Source organism: Eschrichtius robustus, chromosome 13 (assembly GCF_028021215.1).
Source record: "Eschrichtius robustus isolate mEscRob2 chromosome 13, mEscRob2.pri, whole genome shotgun sequence".
Classification (NCBI taxonomy): Eukaryota; Metazoa; Chordata; class Mammalia; order Artiodactyla; family Eschrichtiidae; genus Eschrichtius; species Eschrichtius robustus.
The window spans coordinates 42,846,027-42,864,803 of record NC_090836.1 but is presented as its reverse complement, the minus strand read 5'-3'; the positions used below and the strand labels follow the sequence as shown (position 1 = coordinate 42,864,803).

The 18,777-nt window shown below is 40.7% G+C and overlaps 1 protein-coding gene and 1 non-coding gene across 5 annotated transcripts in view; both read right to left on the bottom strand.

Moving 5' to 3' along the window:
* The window catches only part of DIP2B (disco interacting protein 2 homolog B), a 230,445-nt gene that overhangs the window by 99,900 nt on the left and 111,768 nt on the right, over positions 1–18,777 (bottom strand). For all 4 annotated transcript variants that reach the window (XM_068560083.1, XM_068560085.1, XM_068560084.1 and 1 more), the window contains exon 2: positions 13,650–13,721. In XM_068560083.1, coding sequence (XP_068416184.1) covers positions 13,650–13,721 — 72 coding nt within the window. The remainder of the gene's footprint in view (positions 1–13,649; positions 13,722–18,777) is intronic.
* On the bottom strand, positions 11,552–11,623 carry TRNAD-GUC (transfer RNA aspartic acid (anticodon GUC)). Its single transcript has one exon. It is a non-coding gene; the product is annotated as a tRNA-Asp (tRNA).

Genomic DNA, 18,777 nt, shown 5'->3' with positions numbered 1-18,777 from the left:
GGTTCTGAAGAACCTAGGGGCAGGACAGGAATAAAGACGCAGACGTAGAGAATGGACTTGAGGACACGGGGAAGGGGAAGCTGGGACGAAGTGAGAGAGTGGCATGGACATATATACACTACCAAATGTAAAACAGATAGCTAGTGGGAAGCAGCCACATAGCACTGGGAGATCAGGTTGGTGCTCTGTGACCACCTAGAGGGGTGGGATAGGGAGGGTGGGAGGGAGACGCAAGAGGGAGGAGATATGGGGATATATGTTTAGGTATAGCTGATTCACTTTGTTATACAGCAGAAACTAACACACCATTGTAAAGCAATTATACTCCAAAAAAGATGTTAAAAAAAAAACAAAAAAACCTAACATTTAAGTGTTTGCTTTGTGCGAGGCACTGTGAATTTAGAAGTTCGCACATTTTATCTTATTTATTCCTCACAACAACCCTACAAAGCCAGACTATCACTATCAACTTTTTACAGAAAAGAAAAGAGAGACAGGGATTAGGGTTACAGAGCCAGGGGATGGCAGAGCCAGGGGATGGCAGAGGCAAGATTCAAATCAGGTCTAACTCCACAGGTTCTCAACCTGAAAAGGTTATGAAAATTCTCCCAAGGCTCTTAAGAGGAAAGCAATCAGAATTAATAATTTAGCTTAGGAGCATCTAAATGCTTCAGGTTTTACAGTCAGGAGCTAATTTTTTTTTTTTTTTTAAATCATCTCCCTTCATGTGAAAGATACTGCAAAAAGCCCCTCCAAATAAAGTTTTCAGCCATTCACTAGAGAAATTATTTAAAACATATTTCAATTAACTTTAAATAGAGAACAAAAAATAGAAAGGGGCTATTTTTATTTGTATGGTCAGATGATACGTACAGGAAGGAAATCAGATTAGCACACATGAGCTACTTTGCCTGTAAACATGCACAGAGAAATGGTTTGACTTACACAGATAAAGCACCATTTTAAAACACTAGCTTTGTATTACTTTTTGGAGGGTTATAGTGAAAATAAAACTGAATTACCTGTCACTAATTTCTTTTTTTTTAATTAAGTAAGCAGATTTGCTAGGATGAACCAAACTACCCTGCTAAGAAACATGGCGCTTTCAAATTAGATAGCTAATAATCCAAAGGATAAAAAGAAGGAACATGGATTCTCACTTCACAAAGGATGGAAACAAAAGGCTGATGTATTTTTTCTGATTCCTCCCTCACTCTGCTTTTATTTTGTATTTTTCAATGTAATTAATTAGGAAAAAGAAGATAATGTGGACTAAGTAAAAAATTTTACCAAGAAATGATCAGGAGGTGATAGGGGAACTGGGAGTTGATAAATTTGAGGAAGAATTAGGAAGAATGAACATTTCCACTCAGGATTATCTAGAGGTTATCAAAGAACAAACCACAAGGAAATGTAACATAAATACAGACATCTGATGAGAACTGAGAGTCAGATGACACTTAGCCAAGAGATCTACTGAACTGGTACCGAAAAAAAAAAAAAAAAAAAGCCTCACAACACGCTATTCACCAAGCAACATTAGTATGATGCTCTGCAAAGTTTTTCTCGGTCCCCTCGGGTATTTAGTCATCCAAGCAGACCAGGTCTCTTTGGGTCTAAAATCATGACAGACATTTCAAGGTAGCTTGCCAGAAATGAAACCAAAAGGTCAACTTGCAGTTTCAGTAAGTGGCTGACAAGTTTGTTCAGTGAGCATTCCTCGGGTGCCCAAAGCACAATGCCACAAAAACATGGATTTCTGACAGAACAAGCCTGGTTCAAATGTTTAATACACTTGCTTTAGGTTCAAGAGAGGTGACATAAAAGAAACAAAAAAAGAATAAAATGAATTCCTAGGAACTGAATCCTAGGAATATACTTTAAGTATAATAGGGAAGGGCTTCCCTGGTGGCACAGTGGTTAAGAATCCGCCTGCCAATGCAAGGAACATGGTTCAAGCCCTGGTCCGGGAAGATCCCACATGCTGCGGAGCAACTAAGCCCATGCGTCACAACTACTGAGCCTGCGCTCTATAGCCCGCGAGCCACAACTACTGAGCCCACGCGCCTCAATTACTGAAGCCCGCGCACCCTGGAGCCCATGCTCTGCAACAAGGGACGCCACCATAATGAGAAGCATGCACACAGCAATGAGAATAGCCCGTGCTCACTGCAACTAGAGAAAGCCCACATGCAGCAACGAAGACCCAAAGCAGCCAAAAATAAATAAATAAAGAGGGCACTTCCCTGGTGGCGCAGTGATTAAGAACCCATCTGCCAATGCAGGGGACACAGGTTCGAGCAGTGGTCTGGGAAGATCCCACATGCCGCGGAGCAACTAAGCCCGTGCGCCACAACTACTGAGCCTGCGCTCTATAGCCCGTGAGCCACAACTACTGAGCCCGCGTGCCACATCTACTGAAGCCCGCGTGCCTAGAACCCGTGATCTGCAACAAGAGAAGCCACCGCAATGAGAAGCCCGCACACCACAACTAAGAGTAGCCCCCGCTCGCCACAACTAGAGAAAGCCGCGCACAGTAATGAAGAACCAAAGCAGCCAAAAATAAATAAATAAATAAATAAATAAATTTTAGGAAGGAAGAAAGAAAGAATAACAGGGAAGCTTAATGATGAAACTCTCTAGCTAATCTGTTTGATTGTTAATAATCACTCTCCAATTTTACTTTATAAATTTTTATTTCCATGTATTGGAGTTTTATTTTTTAAAACATAAGACTTACAGATATATTTTATATGTGCGCTGAAAAAAATGGAAAGCAAATACAGTAAACTGTTAATAGCCATTATTTCTAGGTGATGAGATTGGATGTTTTATATATTATTCCATAGCTTTACTGGGTTTCCATAATTTAGAGAAGTTCTCTTTTTCAGGATATAAAAATAATATATGTTCATTATAGAATATCAGTTAACAGAGTAACAGTTAAGTATAAAGAAGAAAATAAAAATGATATTGGATTTTCTTAATTTGAAGGCCATACCACAGAGAGCAGATTCTTAACAAAATAAGTTAAAATAATGCCCAGTTTTCAGTTTCCTAGATAAATTATGACATTGTGAGCAGGATTTTCCAATCTTCTAAAATCAATTGTCTTCTTTTTCTTTCCCCCAAAGCAATTGGTAATTCAATGCATATCTGGAGGTGAGAAGGAGGAAACTATGTCCTGGTTGGATTAAAAAAATCTTGGAACGCTTACTTGCTTATTTAGCTTACTTGCCAGGGCACCAATTCATCACAGAAGGAAGCAGGAAACATGGACCTCAGGTCTCCTGAAAGAGGAGGAAGAGGTCTGAGGACATAGGGGCCCAGCAGGGCATTATTTAACAGCATGTCCAATGTCAGCTGGGCAGGCAAGGTGCTGCTTAAAGATGAATCGTTCCCTGGCCATGGTTTCACACTCCAACCAGATCTCAGGAACTACCTGGGGCCCAAAAGTAGAGATTTCTATATTTTGAATAAGATGTGCACAGTTTCATTACCACAGTAAGAAGCTAAAAGCAAAGACAGAATTAACTTATGTATCAACATGATGAGATACATATTTTACGCCAGGAAAAGTGAAAAACTGTTGACTATGCAGACACATGAAAAGGTCTCAAGTAATAAAAGAACACAAAATATTATGTATATAATTACAATTGTGCACGTAAAAACTATTCACATACAATTATATGGATTGGAGGGGATATAAAATCCCCTAAGTAGTTGGGATGAGGTAGGGATGAGGTACTCTGGAGAACTTTACCATTTCTTTACCATTTTGTTTACTGAAAGAGTTATGTATAAAATCAAATTAATTTTAAAAGACCCTAAATATAGGTTAGGTAAGGAGACAGCTATAAGGAGAGCTGTGAACCTCATAAATCAAGCCTTCTTCAAAACTCCTAAATTCTATTGTGAAACATACTTGATATTCAAAGAAAAAAATTACTCGCTGATCACTACACACAGTGACCGCTTCAGTTTGGGAGTTCCCAGATCCTTCAGTCTGTTATACAGAATATCCACTAGGGGTCACCATTATGTTTAAATAGTGATGATGTTACATTACAATGTTTATTAACAATAAGTTTAGACAAATTTTCATTTCTTCTACAACACAAAGCCTCCTTTCTCAATGGTCAGCATGTACACAATTTATGGTTCTCTGGCAGAAAGAGACATCAGAGTCTTGCATGATTCTACTGTTTGAACATAATAACAGCGATAACCTGGAAAAGAAGCTGATCTTTAGTATAAAACCATGCAAAATCTCCAAATCAGGAACATGGAGGACAGCCAACCTTGGCTTCTTATCTTTCAACTCTGCCAATGATTAAACAGGAATTTTCACCTGTAAGAGTAATAGAGGGAAGGAGGACGTGCTCTGAGAACCAGCGAACATAATGCTTCAACATTTTAAGCAGACATGGTCACTGGTCTCGGGGCTGGTGTCAGAGAAGAAATATATTAAATAAGTGATCACCCAGTCACGTGTATCTTTTACAACGTGATAGGTGCTGAGAAGGAAAAAGACAAGGATCTCTGAGCCCAAGTAATGAGGAATTTAATTTGTACTAGAGTTTCAGGAAGAGCCTGTTAAAGGAGAGGCTGACTCGGGCTTCAGCTTGGGGGTGAGGGTTGTGGGGAGTGCTAGTTTACACAGCAACGCGGCATTTGTAGAAGTCGCGTGAGGGAGAAGAGCCTTGACAAGTCTAAGAAAGACTGGTGGGGCTGAAGCACAGTGAAAGAGGTGGAATGAGACAAAATGAGGCCGTAGAAGAAAAGCAGGGTCAGGTCACTTCTCCTAACCAAACGGGCGGCCTTTAAAGGGCTTTAGAAAGGGAATGACAGAATAACAATGATAATACAGTTCCACAGCTCTTTAAACTCATAACACCATCTCATTTTACCTTCGCAATTAACACTGTCTGATAGATACCATTAAGGAGGCAGGACACCTACAACAGATTAAATTTGTTTTTCTACAGTGAGAGTGTGTCCATAATCACGTTGAATCATTATAAACAGAGCCTCCACTCCCATCTCCACCCTCCACCCTGGGTGAAGGTACCTTGAATCACTCAGAGACTCTTCCCTGGGAGCTCACTGAGGAGAGTTTTCCTCAGAAGGATGGGTGATTAACCTGCCTCACTGCCTGGGGGAAGGGAGGAAAGAAAGAGTCCGCATTCACAGTCTGGAAAGGGGCCACCTGCCTAGGGTAAATCTGAAGCTTCCTGGGCCGCTTGGCATCAGGAAAATGGCTGTGCGTGGACTAAAAGAACACAATACCAAGAGCTTTGCCCTGAGAATCCAAGTGGGGGTACCTTGGCTGAGCCGAGCAGAGTGGGCTCCTTCCTCAGAGTGACTGATGCAGGACCCAGGGTTAGCAGTGGGACAGCACTGCTGGTCACAAGGCAAGGGGCGGTTTTCAGTGGCGCCCCATGAGGCACTGAGGAGCAGCAGCAGACAATGGGGTTCTTCCCATTTGGGTGTGGAGGCTGCACTGACCACCTCTCCTCCTGCACTACCTATATCCCAGGGGGTTCTTGGACAATTCAGGAGGAAAGAGAAGCCCCAAAAGACAGTGGACTTCCTTCCAATGAGGCATGTGGGTACAGATAAGATTGCAATGCGTGCTCCAGTTCATAGCGACGATAAAAGTGTCCAAACCTAGCTAATGAAAGGGCAGAACTGGGACTGGAATAAAAAATTCCATGTTCTTTCCATTATTCTGTGACCCTCACTTGGGAAGGAACTTTTACATCAAAACGTGATAGAGAAAATACAATCGATCCCACCCCCAGCACACAAAGAGGCACTCTGTCTACTTAACATTCATATGGTTGGGAATGTTCTACAGCATTCCAAAATGCTGTTCTTGATTTCAGTAGCTAGTTTTAGGTTCACGTCCCTTTGAATTTCCATAATATTTTGTTTAGAACTTTCTTACAGTGCTTATTTCACTCTATCTTTTATGATTCTCATTTGTATACCTATCTTTCCTATTTTATAGTATAAATAAACTTGAGGTCAGAGGCTGGTCTTAATTCATCTTTTATCTCCTGCAGTAATTAGCTCTGGGTCTTACACTGCAGGCACCCAAAATTTTAGTTAAAATAAAGAAATTAAGATCTTCTCTGTCTTCTCACTTCCACCAATGAGAGTGGGTGGCTGGGAAAAACAAAGACAAAAATGAAGAGATACCAACTTAAAGGATATGGTTAACTGTTAATCTGAGAAGGCTGCTTATTTGTGTATCTCTAAGCCGCAAACATTTTATGCAAAAATTTGTGCCTCTCACAATTTTCTTACAACTACATGAGGTCAGTAAGAATAACAGGATCACAGACTATCCTTGAGAGGAGTTATCAGAGCCTTTAGAGAGAGAAGATAAAACTTACAAGGCTTTCTTTTGTTTCATTTTCACTCGGTTATATACACATTTGCACAATCTCAAAGGCAGGACTGAACTCAGAAGAGCTGGGACGAAAGGGGTGGGGAACAACTGGCAAGTGCAGCATATGTACATACACTGAAACACTGGTGAGCAAATACCCTGCAGCAAAATAGGCAGCAACCACAAAAGGAATCCAAGTTTGGAAAGAACCTTTGGGCCACCAGCACTTCTTACCAAGACAAGCTAGAAAATGCCAACACGTAAGCGTATTCATAAACTGACATGTCTTACCCCTAAAAGGGCAGCAGGTAAGGGCCCAGGGGAAAAATAATGTGGAAACCTAGCCCAGGAAGGAATATATAAAAGGCGAGATCCTATTCTGAAGCAGAAGACAAACACAATTAAATGAAGTGAAAGACAGTAGGACAAAGTCAATGGATGAAGGAAGAAAAACAAATATACAAAGATCACAAATGATCTCAAATACACGAAGACAGAATGGAATGTGTACATCAATGCCATGAAAAACAGAAGCTGCAGTAATGTCCTAAAGCAAAGGATGTGGGTCCAAGAGAAGATGCCACCGTTGAACTTCAAGGGCAGTTTTAAATAGCGGAGAGTTGCAAAACAGAGCTGAGGCCAGGCTCGTTCTCAGAACCATCCAAAGGAGGGAGGCCTCCCCAGTTTCAACACTTTAATCAGGCTGTGGTAGAGACCATTTGATCAGCTTGCTGGTGAACAACCAGCAAATGAGGTACTGACGTCTTTGAGATCTTTTAGACTGATAGAAATGATCTTTGTACAAGTTTTGAACAATCCTTAAATAGAGATGTTAGGATAAAGAATCCTGATTAAACATGGCAGAATAACACATCTATCTATCCCCACTCCTTCCCAAAACACCACTAGAATGATAATAAAGGCCTGTAGCAGGACAAGGAAACAATCAGTTCAGGAAGAGAGACAGCATCAAGAGTTGTCTCTACAAAAATAATAATAATAATAATAATAATAATAAAATGATGGATTAACTGTAAAAAAAAAAGAGAGAGAGAGAGAGAGAAAGAAAGGAAATGTAATCCTAGTAAACCAAGTGACTTAGCTGTGAATAATATTTACATAATCAAAATAATGCAAACACTGAATGCTGACTTAGCAACAACAAAAGTAATACATTGAACAGACAGCCCACAATGAGTATGAGATGGGAGATGTGAAGGAAGGGGTAAAGGGAAAGGGAGTGTGTGGTGTCCAGGTGGTTGGGGGAAGAATGTGTAAGAGAGAAAAATTCTAATCTTTTACCTACAGAGGTAAATGCCAGAAGAAACAGTTAAAACAGTTGAAAGAAGCTGTCTCTGGGGAAGAAGAGGACACTGCTTATTTTTGTTGTTGTTACAAACCTCGTAGTAGCATTTGACTCTGTAAAATAGATTCATTAATTTCATTTAAAAATAAAAGTTAAGTAAAGAGGAATGCTAATATTGGTATAATGTTATAATATAATATTGATGAGAATCAATATGCTGTGCACAGTCTCTTGAGATTTAGTAGTTCTAAATCAAAAGATCTATTGAAGGTAGAGACAAGTTGCCAGGACCAATCACTCTCCAATCTGTAGAGTAATCTGCTTTTTTCATTATCTGACACTTCCATCTTCACAGATGTTTACGAAAGGAAATATTTCTAAATTCTAAATGTTCCTTCTGTTTAGTTCCATAAACATTTATAGAATTCTACTATGTGCCAGGTACTAATGCTAGAAACTGGGGACATGAAGAAATAATAATAAAAAAAGAATGTTCCTGATTATAAAGACCTTAAGAGTCCAGTAGGGGAATAAGACACACGAACAAACCATAATCTATGGGACAGTCAGAGAGAGCTTTTTATAAATGCAGCGCAGATCATGGGAGTGGGGACTGTTTGTGATAAAGCTGGTCAAGGACGCCTTCTTAGTGTTAGTCGTAGCTGAGCAAACCCCTAGTAGACTGAGGGAGCAAGCCAGGGGGTCCCAGGCAGTCTTGTCCAACGCTGGCTGCCTCCTGATGTCGTAACAGTACTTGGAGCACAGAAAGCACATAGTAAATACGTGCTGACCTGAGGTCAGAATAAACATCAGAATAAATGTTCATAAATGGCATCATCAGAATAAACTCTTTTCTATTAAAGCTATTTGGAATTAATCAGTTACTTGTATGCAAAACATCTTAAGGATTAGATTACAGGATCAGTCCAGGAAGTTGCCTCCCTGCACAAAACCTTCCATTTTCTTCTAACTCCAAGAGTGGCCAAGAGCGACTAATTTACAGAGGAGTTAAGAGTGTATGTGGTTTGAATAATCAATTCTTTGGGCCTTGCCAAAAGAGAGTTAATTTCTGGCCTCTTCTCCTTGCAAAGCTGCTAACTGAGGTGTGTGGGAAGCTTGATATCCAGGCTCTCGTAGCTTCCAAGCCACTGAAAGATGTTCTATGGGTCATTCCTTTCGAAGAGCATATGGCTCAGAACGAGGAGATACGAACCTGCCACATCCTCATTTCTCCCTTGCCTCTCATAGTGAGAGCATCTTGCGGCCCTTGAGTATGGTTTTAACCTTTATCAAGATATGAATTTCATACGGCATGCCCTTAAATACCAGATAAAGTTTGGGTTTTGTAGAAACTAAAGAAACAACAATCAGTTCCAATGTTGCTAGGTTTAAGTGATTTTCAAGGGTAATTTTGAGACATCAGATTTTTGTCATACAGTAAGTTTAGAATCTAACCCCTGTGATGTTAGTGAACTAACAAGCTATGTTTATTATTACCCCAAACTGTCCTTACTCAATTTCCACTAAGTATTTTCTTCAACCTTGTGTTCTCTTCCACATTTCCCCATTTTCCCTGTTACATTGTTAATTTTTTTCTGAAGTCCTATTTTAAAGATTTATGTAACATTTGAGAAAAGAAATCTAAAATATACATAAATATGCAACCTAAGATAACTCCAAATCAATTCTGTATGGAAAATCACTCACTGAATTTTTAGATAAGCATGTGCATGTAATTGTTCTAGTAGTACAATGATGCAAGCAGTATTACTTTTTTCTTTCAAGAGAGATTGGTGGAGAATGTTATTTTTATATACTACACTCAAGGAGCCACCCTCACAATGAAGCACACCTCACAACTGGAGGGGATGAAATCTAACAAGGTAACAGAAAGAGTTTGAAAGAGGTTGAATCCCTCTAGAAGTAGGAAACTCCTACTAAAAGTGTTAAAATGACTTTCATTTCATTTAATCCTATATAAAGCATTAATACAATTCAGTAAGTTTAAAATCTGCATTAAATCCAATGCCATTAAAAAAAATCAAACTAAGTGCCTTCTTCAAAATCTACAAAGACATATGGGGTAAAAATGTCAAGGTGTAATCTCTTCTTTTGCTACAGAATCTGTATAATATAGCCCAGCCCTACAAACAATCCATTTCTGGGAAAGACATGAATAGATTCAAGAACAAAGGTGGGAAAAGAAAGTGACAAACACAAATTGAAAGACTTTTCACCACTAAGAAACCGTCATTAAAGTACGTAACTACTGTAGCATGGACTTAAGGAAGAACGAATTGAACTGAGAGGAAGGAGTGAGATATACAAAGGAACAGTGAACAAAGAAACAGATATTAACTATTATTAACTACTTAAAACAATAATAACTAATAATTGAGGGGGTACGTAGACAAGGTGGTACTAAAAATGCATTTGTTCTTAAAGTCCTCATTTTGTTTGGGAGGAAAATAAAGATTATAATTGTAACTTGGTTTTGAACAGGCATGTTCTCTGACCACAGTCAAACTGAGAAACACTCAGCTTAGTAAAGAAGACAGAAAACCTAAGCGTCCAACTCAGGAATTTTAGGAAAAAGTACAAAATGGTAAACAAAAAGAGTGCAAGGAAGGAAAAATATACAGGAGCCGAAAATGAGAAATCAGAAAATAAAGAGATATTAAAAAGATCAACAAAATCAAAAGCTTGTTCCTTGAAAAGACTAACTTCTAGGAAGACTGATCAAGAGAAAAAAGAGAAGAGATAAGGGTAAAACATAAACAAAGCAAAGGCTTTAAAAATAAAGAGAATACTGTGAATGTCATGAACAATAAATTTGAAAACTTATACAAAATAGACAATTTCCTAGAAAAATTAAACTTACCAAAACTGGCTTATGAAGAAACAGAAAACAGAACTTGGTAACAGACAAGAGATGGGAAATGAAGGGGATGCTGAGATGACTTTTAAATCCCTAGTTGCTGGGCTTATGGATGTGAGTTCTATTCACTCAGAAGGGGAAAACTAGAAGAGAAGCCTGGGGGCATGTTGCATGTCATAGTTTTGTGTGAATGCACTCGTGTAGGGAGGGGTTGGTGCTGGTGGTAGGGGTGGTGTGCAGAAGTCATAAATTTAAAGGATATGTTTGGATTGGCTGAAATGAAGGTTCCTTTAAGACGTATAAATGGAGATGTTAAGTATGCAGTCGGGTCTATGATCAGGAGCTCAGGAGAGATCTGGGTTGAAGACACATATTTGGGAGTTACCTGTATTTAAATGACAATTAAAGCCATAGGGATGGCTGAAAAGCTCTAGGGAGACAGGGCATTGGTTCTCCATGCCAGCACCATCACCTGGGAACTTGACAGAAATGCAAATTCTCGAACCCCAACCTGGACCTACTGAATCAGAAACCCTGAGAACGGGGTCCTGCAATCTGTATATTAACAAGTCCTCCAGTGATTCTGATGTAGGCTAAAATGTGAGAACCACTGATATAGAGTGAGATGTCAAGAGGGCTTGAGGTCTTGCCTTGGGAATTCCAACATTTAACAAAGGAGAAGGAGCCTGCAAAGATGACTAGGAGCAACATGAAGAGAGGAGTAAGAAAATGCGGAGAGTATTTCAAGAGGTAGAGTGGCAAACAGTACTGAGATATCACTTATGGCAGCTTCAGAAGGGGCTGGAATGGGCTGAGAAGTGAGAAGGTGCTGAGAAAACAGGGATAGTAAATATAGACAGTTCTCAGCAGTCTGATCATAAAGGGGAGACAGACAGGGTAGAGATGGAAGTGGTCGACAAGGGAGGATTTCTTTTTTGGCCATGCCACACAGCTTGCAGGATCTTAGCTCCCCGACCAGGCATTGAACCTGGGCCCCGGCAGTGACAGCGCCGAGTCCTAACCACTGGACCACCAGGGAATTCCCAAGGGAGGATTTTTTTTTTAAAGAACAGTAATGAGTATGATGAACTGCTGGGGGAATAATCTGGTTGAGAGGGAGAGAGTGACAGTACAAGAGACACAGGGAGCTGACTGCAGTGGCATACCGAGGGGGCAGTGCAGCTGTCTGCCTCAGCGGGAGGAGATTTTACTACTTACAGCATTTAGAATTGCTATCCACGCTGATAAGAAAAAGCAGACCAACTTTTTGTTGGTTTTATTACTGCTTTTAAAATTTCTACAGATACTGCACCCCTCACTGCCTGCACTGGGGTGGCCCGCTCCCACTGCCCTGTCCTTGGTGTCACGGGATGATAGTATAAGGTTTCTGAAAAGGGAGGAGGAGATGGGATCAAAAGCCCAGGTGAAAGGACTGCCCTTGGCTAGGAGGGGCAGATCACCTCTTCAACCAGAAGGGAGGAGGTAATAAACATGACGGGCACTGATGTGGTGAGTTTGAAGTCTGATAGCAGGAAGCTGAAGGAGCTGCCATCAAATGGTTTCCATTTCCCCCATGAGGTCACATGCAAGACCAGCCCTACTGTGAGATGCTATGTCACATTCTCTTGGCCTGCTGCGACTAAATGTCTGCTTCGTCATATCCATTCTCACTAAGCAACCTTCTATGTGTGATCAAGCTCCTCTCGTAGGCCTGCCCGTGGGGCAAGAATGTGCTGGCCACACAGACTTGAAGTGCCTCAGTGGTTTCTCACAGTAAATTGATAAACTGGTTTTTGAACATGATTTGGTTTCTTCGTAGCCTGACAACAGATAAGAGACAGATCATGGTCCTTTTTATCGTTACATTCCTTACTGAGTTATTTTCTCAGGATCTGATTGCTTTTGCACAAAGTGACTACAGTAAATCTCTGGGCCTACAGAGGCATGGACCAGATCCATAATTAAGCAGCCAATCAGAGGACTCCCCTTTTCTGCCATGCCTTGCTCAGCAAAAGCTGGCTTTTCATTAGCTGTCACTGGCCTGATTTCCACCTCTTTTCTCTCAGTTCATTTCTACATCCATCTGTTCATTAAGATATTTTAAACTGGCTATCACTGAATTGACCTACTAGTTTTTGCAGGGAGGAATTTCCAAGAATAATGCACGAAATAAAACAAGGACTTCAGTGAAATCTATTGGTATACCACCATTGCTCATTTATTTATTCCATTATCCATTCAACAAATATTTACAGACTATAAACCTTGTGCAAGGCTTGATATTAGAACCATGGGGGATCCAAAGTCCTCGAGGTATTATAATCCAGAAATAAGAGCAATTATTAGTTCCACAAAACACAGTCTTGTGGAAATGGACTCTGATTGCAGGGGGGAAATTAGAAATAAAGAAAAAACTCTTTATAGTAAAAGTGATTAAATAGAAACAGGCTATCAAAGGAAATCCTGGAGGCTGAGTAACTTTAAAAATATGATGACTTAGAAACAGACAGCCTTGCCTGGAGGCAAAGGTTCCAGCAACCCGCCTGGAATTAAGCACAGAAGTGACTCAGAACTTTCTGATATATAAAGAACACGCCAGTCTCTTTGCAGAAGGAATAAGTCAGGCTGTGAAATAGTGTAAAAGTTTATTTAGGGTTCTTACCCCCAAATGCTCAGGGACTGCAATCCTTGGGTTGCCTTGCAATACTAGATTTGTCCCTCCTTCTTGTCTTTGCCCCACTTGCTCCTCTCCATTACAGTTCATGCTCAGGCATTAATAAGATGCAGTTTTTCCATGACCTGGAATTTTCTGCCATTGAATCATGTCAGCTACGCATAGACACGCTACCACCCAAGTTCTGTATAAATGATTTGATGACTTTGGGTATTTTAAAAGTGCCTACCACACAGCAGATGCTCAATTAAGATTCATTTCCTCCTTTCCTTCCTTCTGTTTTTTCTCTTCCCTGGTGAGGGGGGGAAAAAACAGGAACCAACAAAAAAGACAGATCTCCTGTAAGACAGCATTCTTACTGAAAAGGTTTAAACCACTTCTCATTGCCTACCTTGTGTCTGCGGGATGTAAGGAGACAGGAGTTTTGACCTTTTCTTTTCATATCCCTTCTGTGTGATGTCCCCTAAAATAGCAAGAACAGAAACAGGTTATGCATTATTCTTACTCTGTGGTTGTTCACTGTAGAAATAAAATTAATTTACAGTGTTACAGAATTACTACATAGAGAGTAGGGAAAAAATGTGTAGTTCTTTGCCAAGGATTTTGCTATGTGTGATTTCCCACAGGATTGGAGCTGACTTCTCGTGGAAAATTGCAGGGCTTGTCCCTACACCAATCTAGCAGAGCAGTATGCTGCATTCCATGTCAGAGATTCCCAAGTTCCTAGGCACCCTTGTTTCCGTGGTATTTAAGATATACCAAAATGGAACGTGGCAAGGCTGGCAGACAAATGAACTTCTCTCCAAGGTTTTAGTTTGACCAAATGAATGCAATTGACTTGGGAGGTATTCAATTACATTGCTCTACAGAACCACATAAAAATCAAAAGTCCAGTTAAGGGGAGAAGTCTAGGTTCACGCACTGGGATGGGATTTTTGAAACGCCCTTTTGCACCCTAGGACCTGTGCTGGAACTTGGAGCTGGAATTCCCATATCCTCTCCACTTGGTTCACTGGTTTGTTTTATTTCTATTCATGTATGTCTTTTTCACAAGGTTAAATGAAAAAGTACATATACAATAAATGCAGTAAGGATAAAACTGATTAAGAGAGGAGAAACTATGTGGCTGAAGAGTTCAAGAAATATGCTTGGTCCTAAAGAAAGGGTAGAAAATGGATGGGCAGAGAGCAGGGTTAAAAGGACCAGGAGGGGCTTCCCTGGTGGCGCAGTGGTTGAGAATCTGCCTGCCAATGCAGGGGACACGGGTTCGAGCCCTGGTCTGGGAAGATCCCACATGCCGCGGAGCAACTAGGCCCGTGAGCCACAATTACTGAGCCTGCGCGTCTGGAGCCTGTGCTCCGCAACAAGAGAGGCCACGATAGGGAGAGGCCCGCGCACCGCGATGAAGAGTGGCCCCCACTTGCCACAACTAGAGAAAGCCCTCGCACAGAAACGAAGACCCACCCAACACAGCCATAAATAAATAAATAAACAAATACTTTTAAAAATAAAAAAAAATAAAAATAAAAATAAAAGGACCAGGAAATGCAGCAGGAGAACAAAGGGACATTTAAGGGACAGCGAGTAATTCAAAGCTGGGGGAATAAATATATCTGGTGAATAAATATATGTGGTGGGGAGAAAAAAGCCTATTCTGATGGATACAGAGATTTGAAATCATGGGTGATGAACGTTAGATGTGTTGGCCTCAGCATCTGACTGATGGAGCAGACGGGGGAGAGGCAGCGGGGCTCACTGAAGGGCTTAAGCAGGGGAGTAACACGTGCATATCACAGAGTGCAGCAAGTTTACTCTTCCTGAGGAGCGTGGAACCAAGGGTAAAAGCCAGAGAGGCTAGTTCTTGCCCCAGTGCTACTATAGTGATCTGGGCTGGTTACTAGTAGCTTAAATTAAAGATAGAGGTAGAAGGGATGAAAAGAAGTGAATGGATTAAGAGAGACGTTAGGGAGGAAGACTAGATAGGATCTGATGACTGGTTCAGTGTAGGATGGAGAAGGTTTCTGGCTTGAGCAACCAGGCAGATGGTCATGATATTCTCTGGCAGAGAAATACAGCAAGAAGTGCATGTTTGGTGGGTTGAAGAAGATGAGAGTTGAGCTTAGGAAAGGGTTATGAGACACACAGGAGGAGATGTCCAATCAACAGTTGGCTACCTGAACCTAGAACTTCAGAAAGAGATATTGATTTGGAACCATCAGGATATAGTTGAAAAATAAATCGATACAATCTCTGGAATAATTTGGCAATTTCTATCAAAATTCTGATTCACCAACTGCACTTCTAGGAATTTATTCAACGATAAAATTCACAGAGGTGCACAAAAATCAATATAAGAATATTCCCTGACCCATTCTTTGTCATGGAAAAACTGGAAGGACTCTAGATGCTTACATTATAGACCATCTGTATCAGTGGCTTTCAACTAGGAATGACTTTGCCCTCCAGGGGACAAGTGACAACATCTGGAGACATTTTTGTCACAACTAGAGGAAGGGATGCTACTAGCATTTAAAAGATAGAGGCCAGGACGCTGCTAAGCATCCTGCAATGCACAGGACAGGCCCACGACAAAGAATTAACCAGTGTAAAATGTCAGTAGTGTTGAGGACAAGAAACCCTGATCCACATAATATTATGCAGGTATTCCAAATGTACTGGCACAGGAAGCTATCTAAAATATATTAAGGGGGGACTTCCCTGGTGGCGCAGTGGTTGAGACTCCACACTCCCAATTCAGGGGGCCCGGGTTCGATACCTGGTCAGGGAACTGGATCCCACGTGCATGCTGCGGCTAAGAGTTCACATGCCACAACTAAGGAGCCCATGTGCCACAACTAGGGAGCCCGCCTGCCACAACTAAGGAGCCCATGTGCCACAACTAAGGAGTCCGCCTTAAGGAGCCCATGTGCCGCAACTGGGGAACCGGCAAGCCACAACTGAGACCTGGCGCAACCAAATAAATAAATAAGTAAAAATATTAAAAAACTTTTAAAAAATAAAATAAAATATATTAAGGGTAAAAGGCAAGTTGCAGAACAGTAGGTATAATAGGAACTAATTTTGTAAAAAAAAAAAAAAAAACCAAAAGGTAATAGAAATGTTTGCATATATAAAGAAAATAGTCTAGAAGGCTATATGTATATACATATTAAATGTTTATCCTTGGGGGAATGAGATTATGGGGGATTTTCATTTGTTTTATGTACTTTAACAGAGTTTGATTTAAAAAAAAAAAAAAAAGCCTGAATGACTTATATAATCTCAACAATAAAGTTTTTTTTCATTAAGAATGAATGGTTCTGTAGATATGTATTTGTTAACATAAGATGGTCAAATTATGTAACAGGAAAAAAAAGGCAAGATACGAAACAGTTTACACAATATATTCAATTTCTGGAATAACAGCATTTTTATACATACATGTATATGCATAGAAAAAATTCTGGATTTTTATACACCAAAATATTGAGTGGTTAGTTATGGCTTGCAAGATTATGGATTGGTTTTAGCTTCTTTTCAATTTTGCTTGCCTGTATTTTATAAGTTTTCTACAATAAGCATCCATTATTTCAAGAAACAAACATTTTAAAAGTGCAATCATGACTACTTACTAGACTGTACAAATTTAATCACAATGGCCCTTCATCTCTGTTTTCCTAGTGAAGTAAGAGAAACCCACAGTGCATTTTTGGAAATAAAAACCAAGCCCTGTCAAATTAGCAAACTGCAGAGTTTAGGTAATCTCTAACAACACACAAAACTAATAGAGACAGGGGAGCCTACCAAGGAAACATTCCTGAGAAACAGGAAATCATGTCTTTTATTGCAAAAGAAACAAGCATTCTCCTGTCCCATTCCCCACTCACAAGCTCCCCTACCTTCACCACACGCACACACACGCACGCAAGCACACTCGCGCGCACACACATGTGCACACACACGCGCACACATGCCACTCCCTGAAAAGCACAAAGACCACTTCTGCTGGCTCAGAACACATCTGATAAAGTGAAAGGCCTTTAAAAGCTTTCTTCAGTGTTTAGAGTATCAACTATTCACTGTCAGTAAATGATCGTGGGACAAACTGCTAGACTTGGTATCTTGGACATTACTCAACTACCAACCATCTCGGGTTTTGAAAAAGGTCAATAAAGAGAGTCTGATTCAGCCATGCCAATTAGCTCCATTTGTTCCATAAAAGAGCAAAGACACTGAAGAGCCCTAGGAGAAGATGCACTGCAAAGAGAAGTGAGGAGTACGGTGATATAACTTACAAATGCCCCCTCCCTTTTCTCTGAGTACAAGACCCTGCTCAAAAGTCACCTCCTCTGTGACACTTGCCACCACTTGTTAGTCACTTCCTCCTGGTGCCCCTACAACTCTGCACACACTTCTGTGATAGCACTCAGCACATCACTGGTATTTTAATTATTTGTTTACACATCTATGTCCCTACTAGACTGTGCACTTGAGGGCAGGGCCTGTGTCTTGTTCATCTCTGTAGCCCGCCTACAGCCCGGCACAATAGACACTTATTGAATGAGTGACTGAATGAATTGGTAAAATGAAGGCAGTGAAAGAACAATAAATCAACGAGACACATGTGCTTGGGTGGAAAACTGGAAATGGGAGAATGAATGGGGAATGGGTCTTTACATTAGCAGGAGCTGAAACGCCCAGGGAGAGAAATTTAGTGAACCAAACGTTTACTGAAATTCGACAGCTAGACCTCGAAGGTGGCCAGAAAAGTAAGAGAGGAATAGTACGTCAACCACTGGGCACTAAAATCGGAAGGAACTCCCACCAGATAGCGAGGTATCCCTTAGTCAGAGAGCAAGACCAGACAGAAGGAGTTTACTTATCCCACATAACTGAATTTGTTATCCACATTTCTGTCATTGCCTCCTACGGTCTGTGCTCTTATCACTCTTACCACCTGTAGTTAAGCACTTTTTGCTGCACTAAAGCAATGCTTTCTAAACTTGCCCAATTTTTAAGAATCACCCGAGGAACTTGTAAAAATACAAATTCCCAGGCCCCTCCCATGAAGATGCTGATTCACTAAGTTTGGATTAAGATCCAGATACCTGTGTTTCTAACAACTTCCTTCCAATGAGTCTCAAAATTCAGGAAGTTTGGAAATCGCTGCACTAAAGAATCCTGTCTGGAGTGTGCCGGACAGTTCTGCTGACTTAATGTGAGGAGGGTGCGTGAGAAGGTTGTCTCGGCGACACGGCCTCCAGGGAGAGCACGGAGCTTCGGGAGCTCACAGACACTAAGTCACACCACAGGCGTTCTTACTCACAACAGATTTTTTGCCATCTGGCATATAAAACAAAAAGGAGTGCCGTAACTATACCTGTATAAAATTTACATTAAAATGGCATAGAGCTAAGTTAAACCTGTTGTTCAAGTTTTTTGAGAAGTAAACAAATACAGGGAGGATTAGCCTTCCCCTCCCACTGGGGTAACGTATTTCTTCACCCACTTAGTGAACA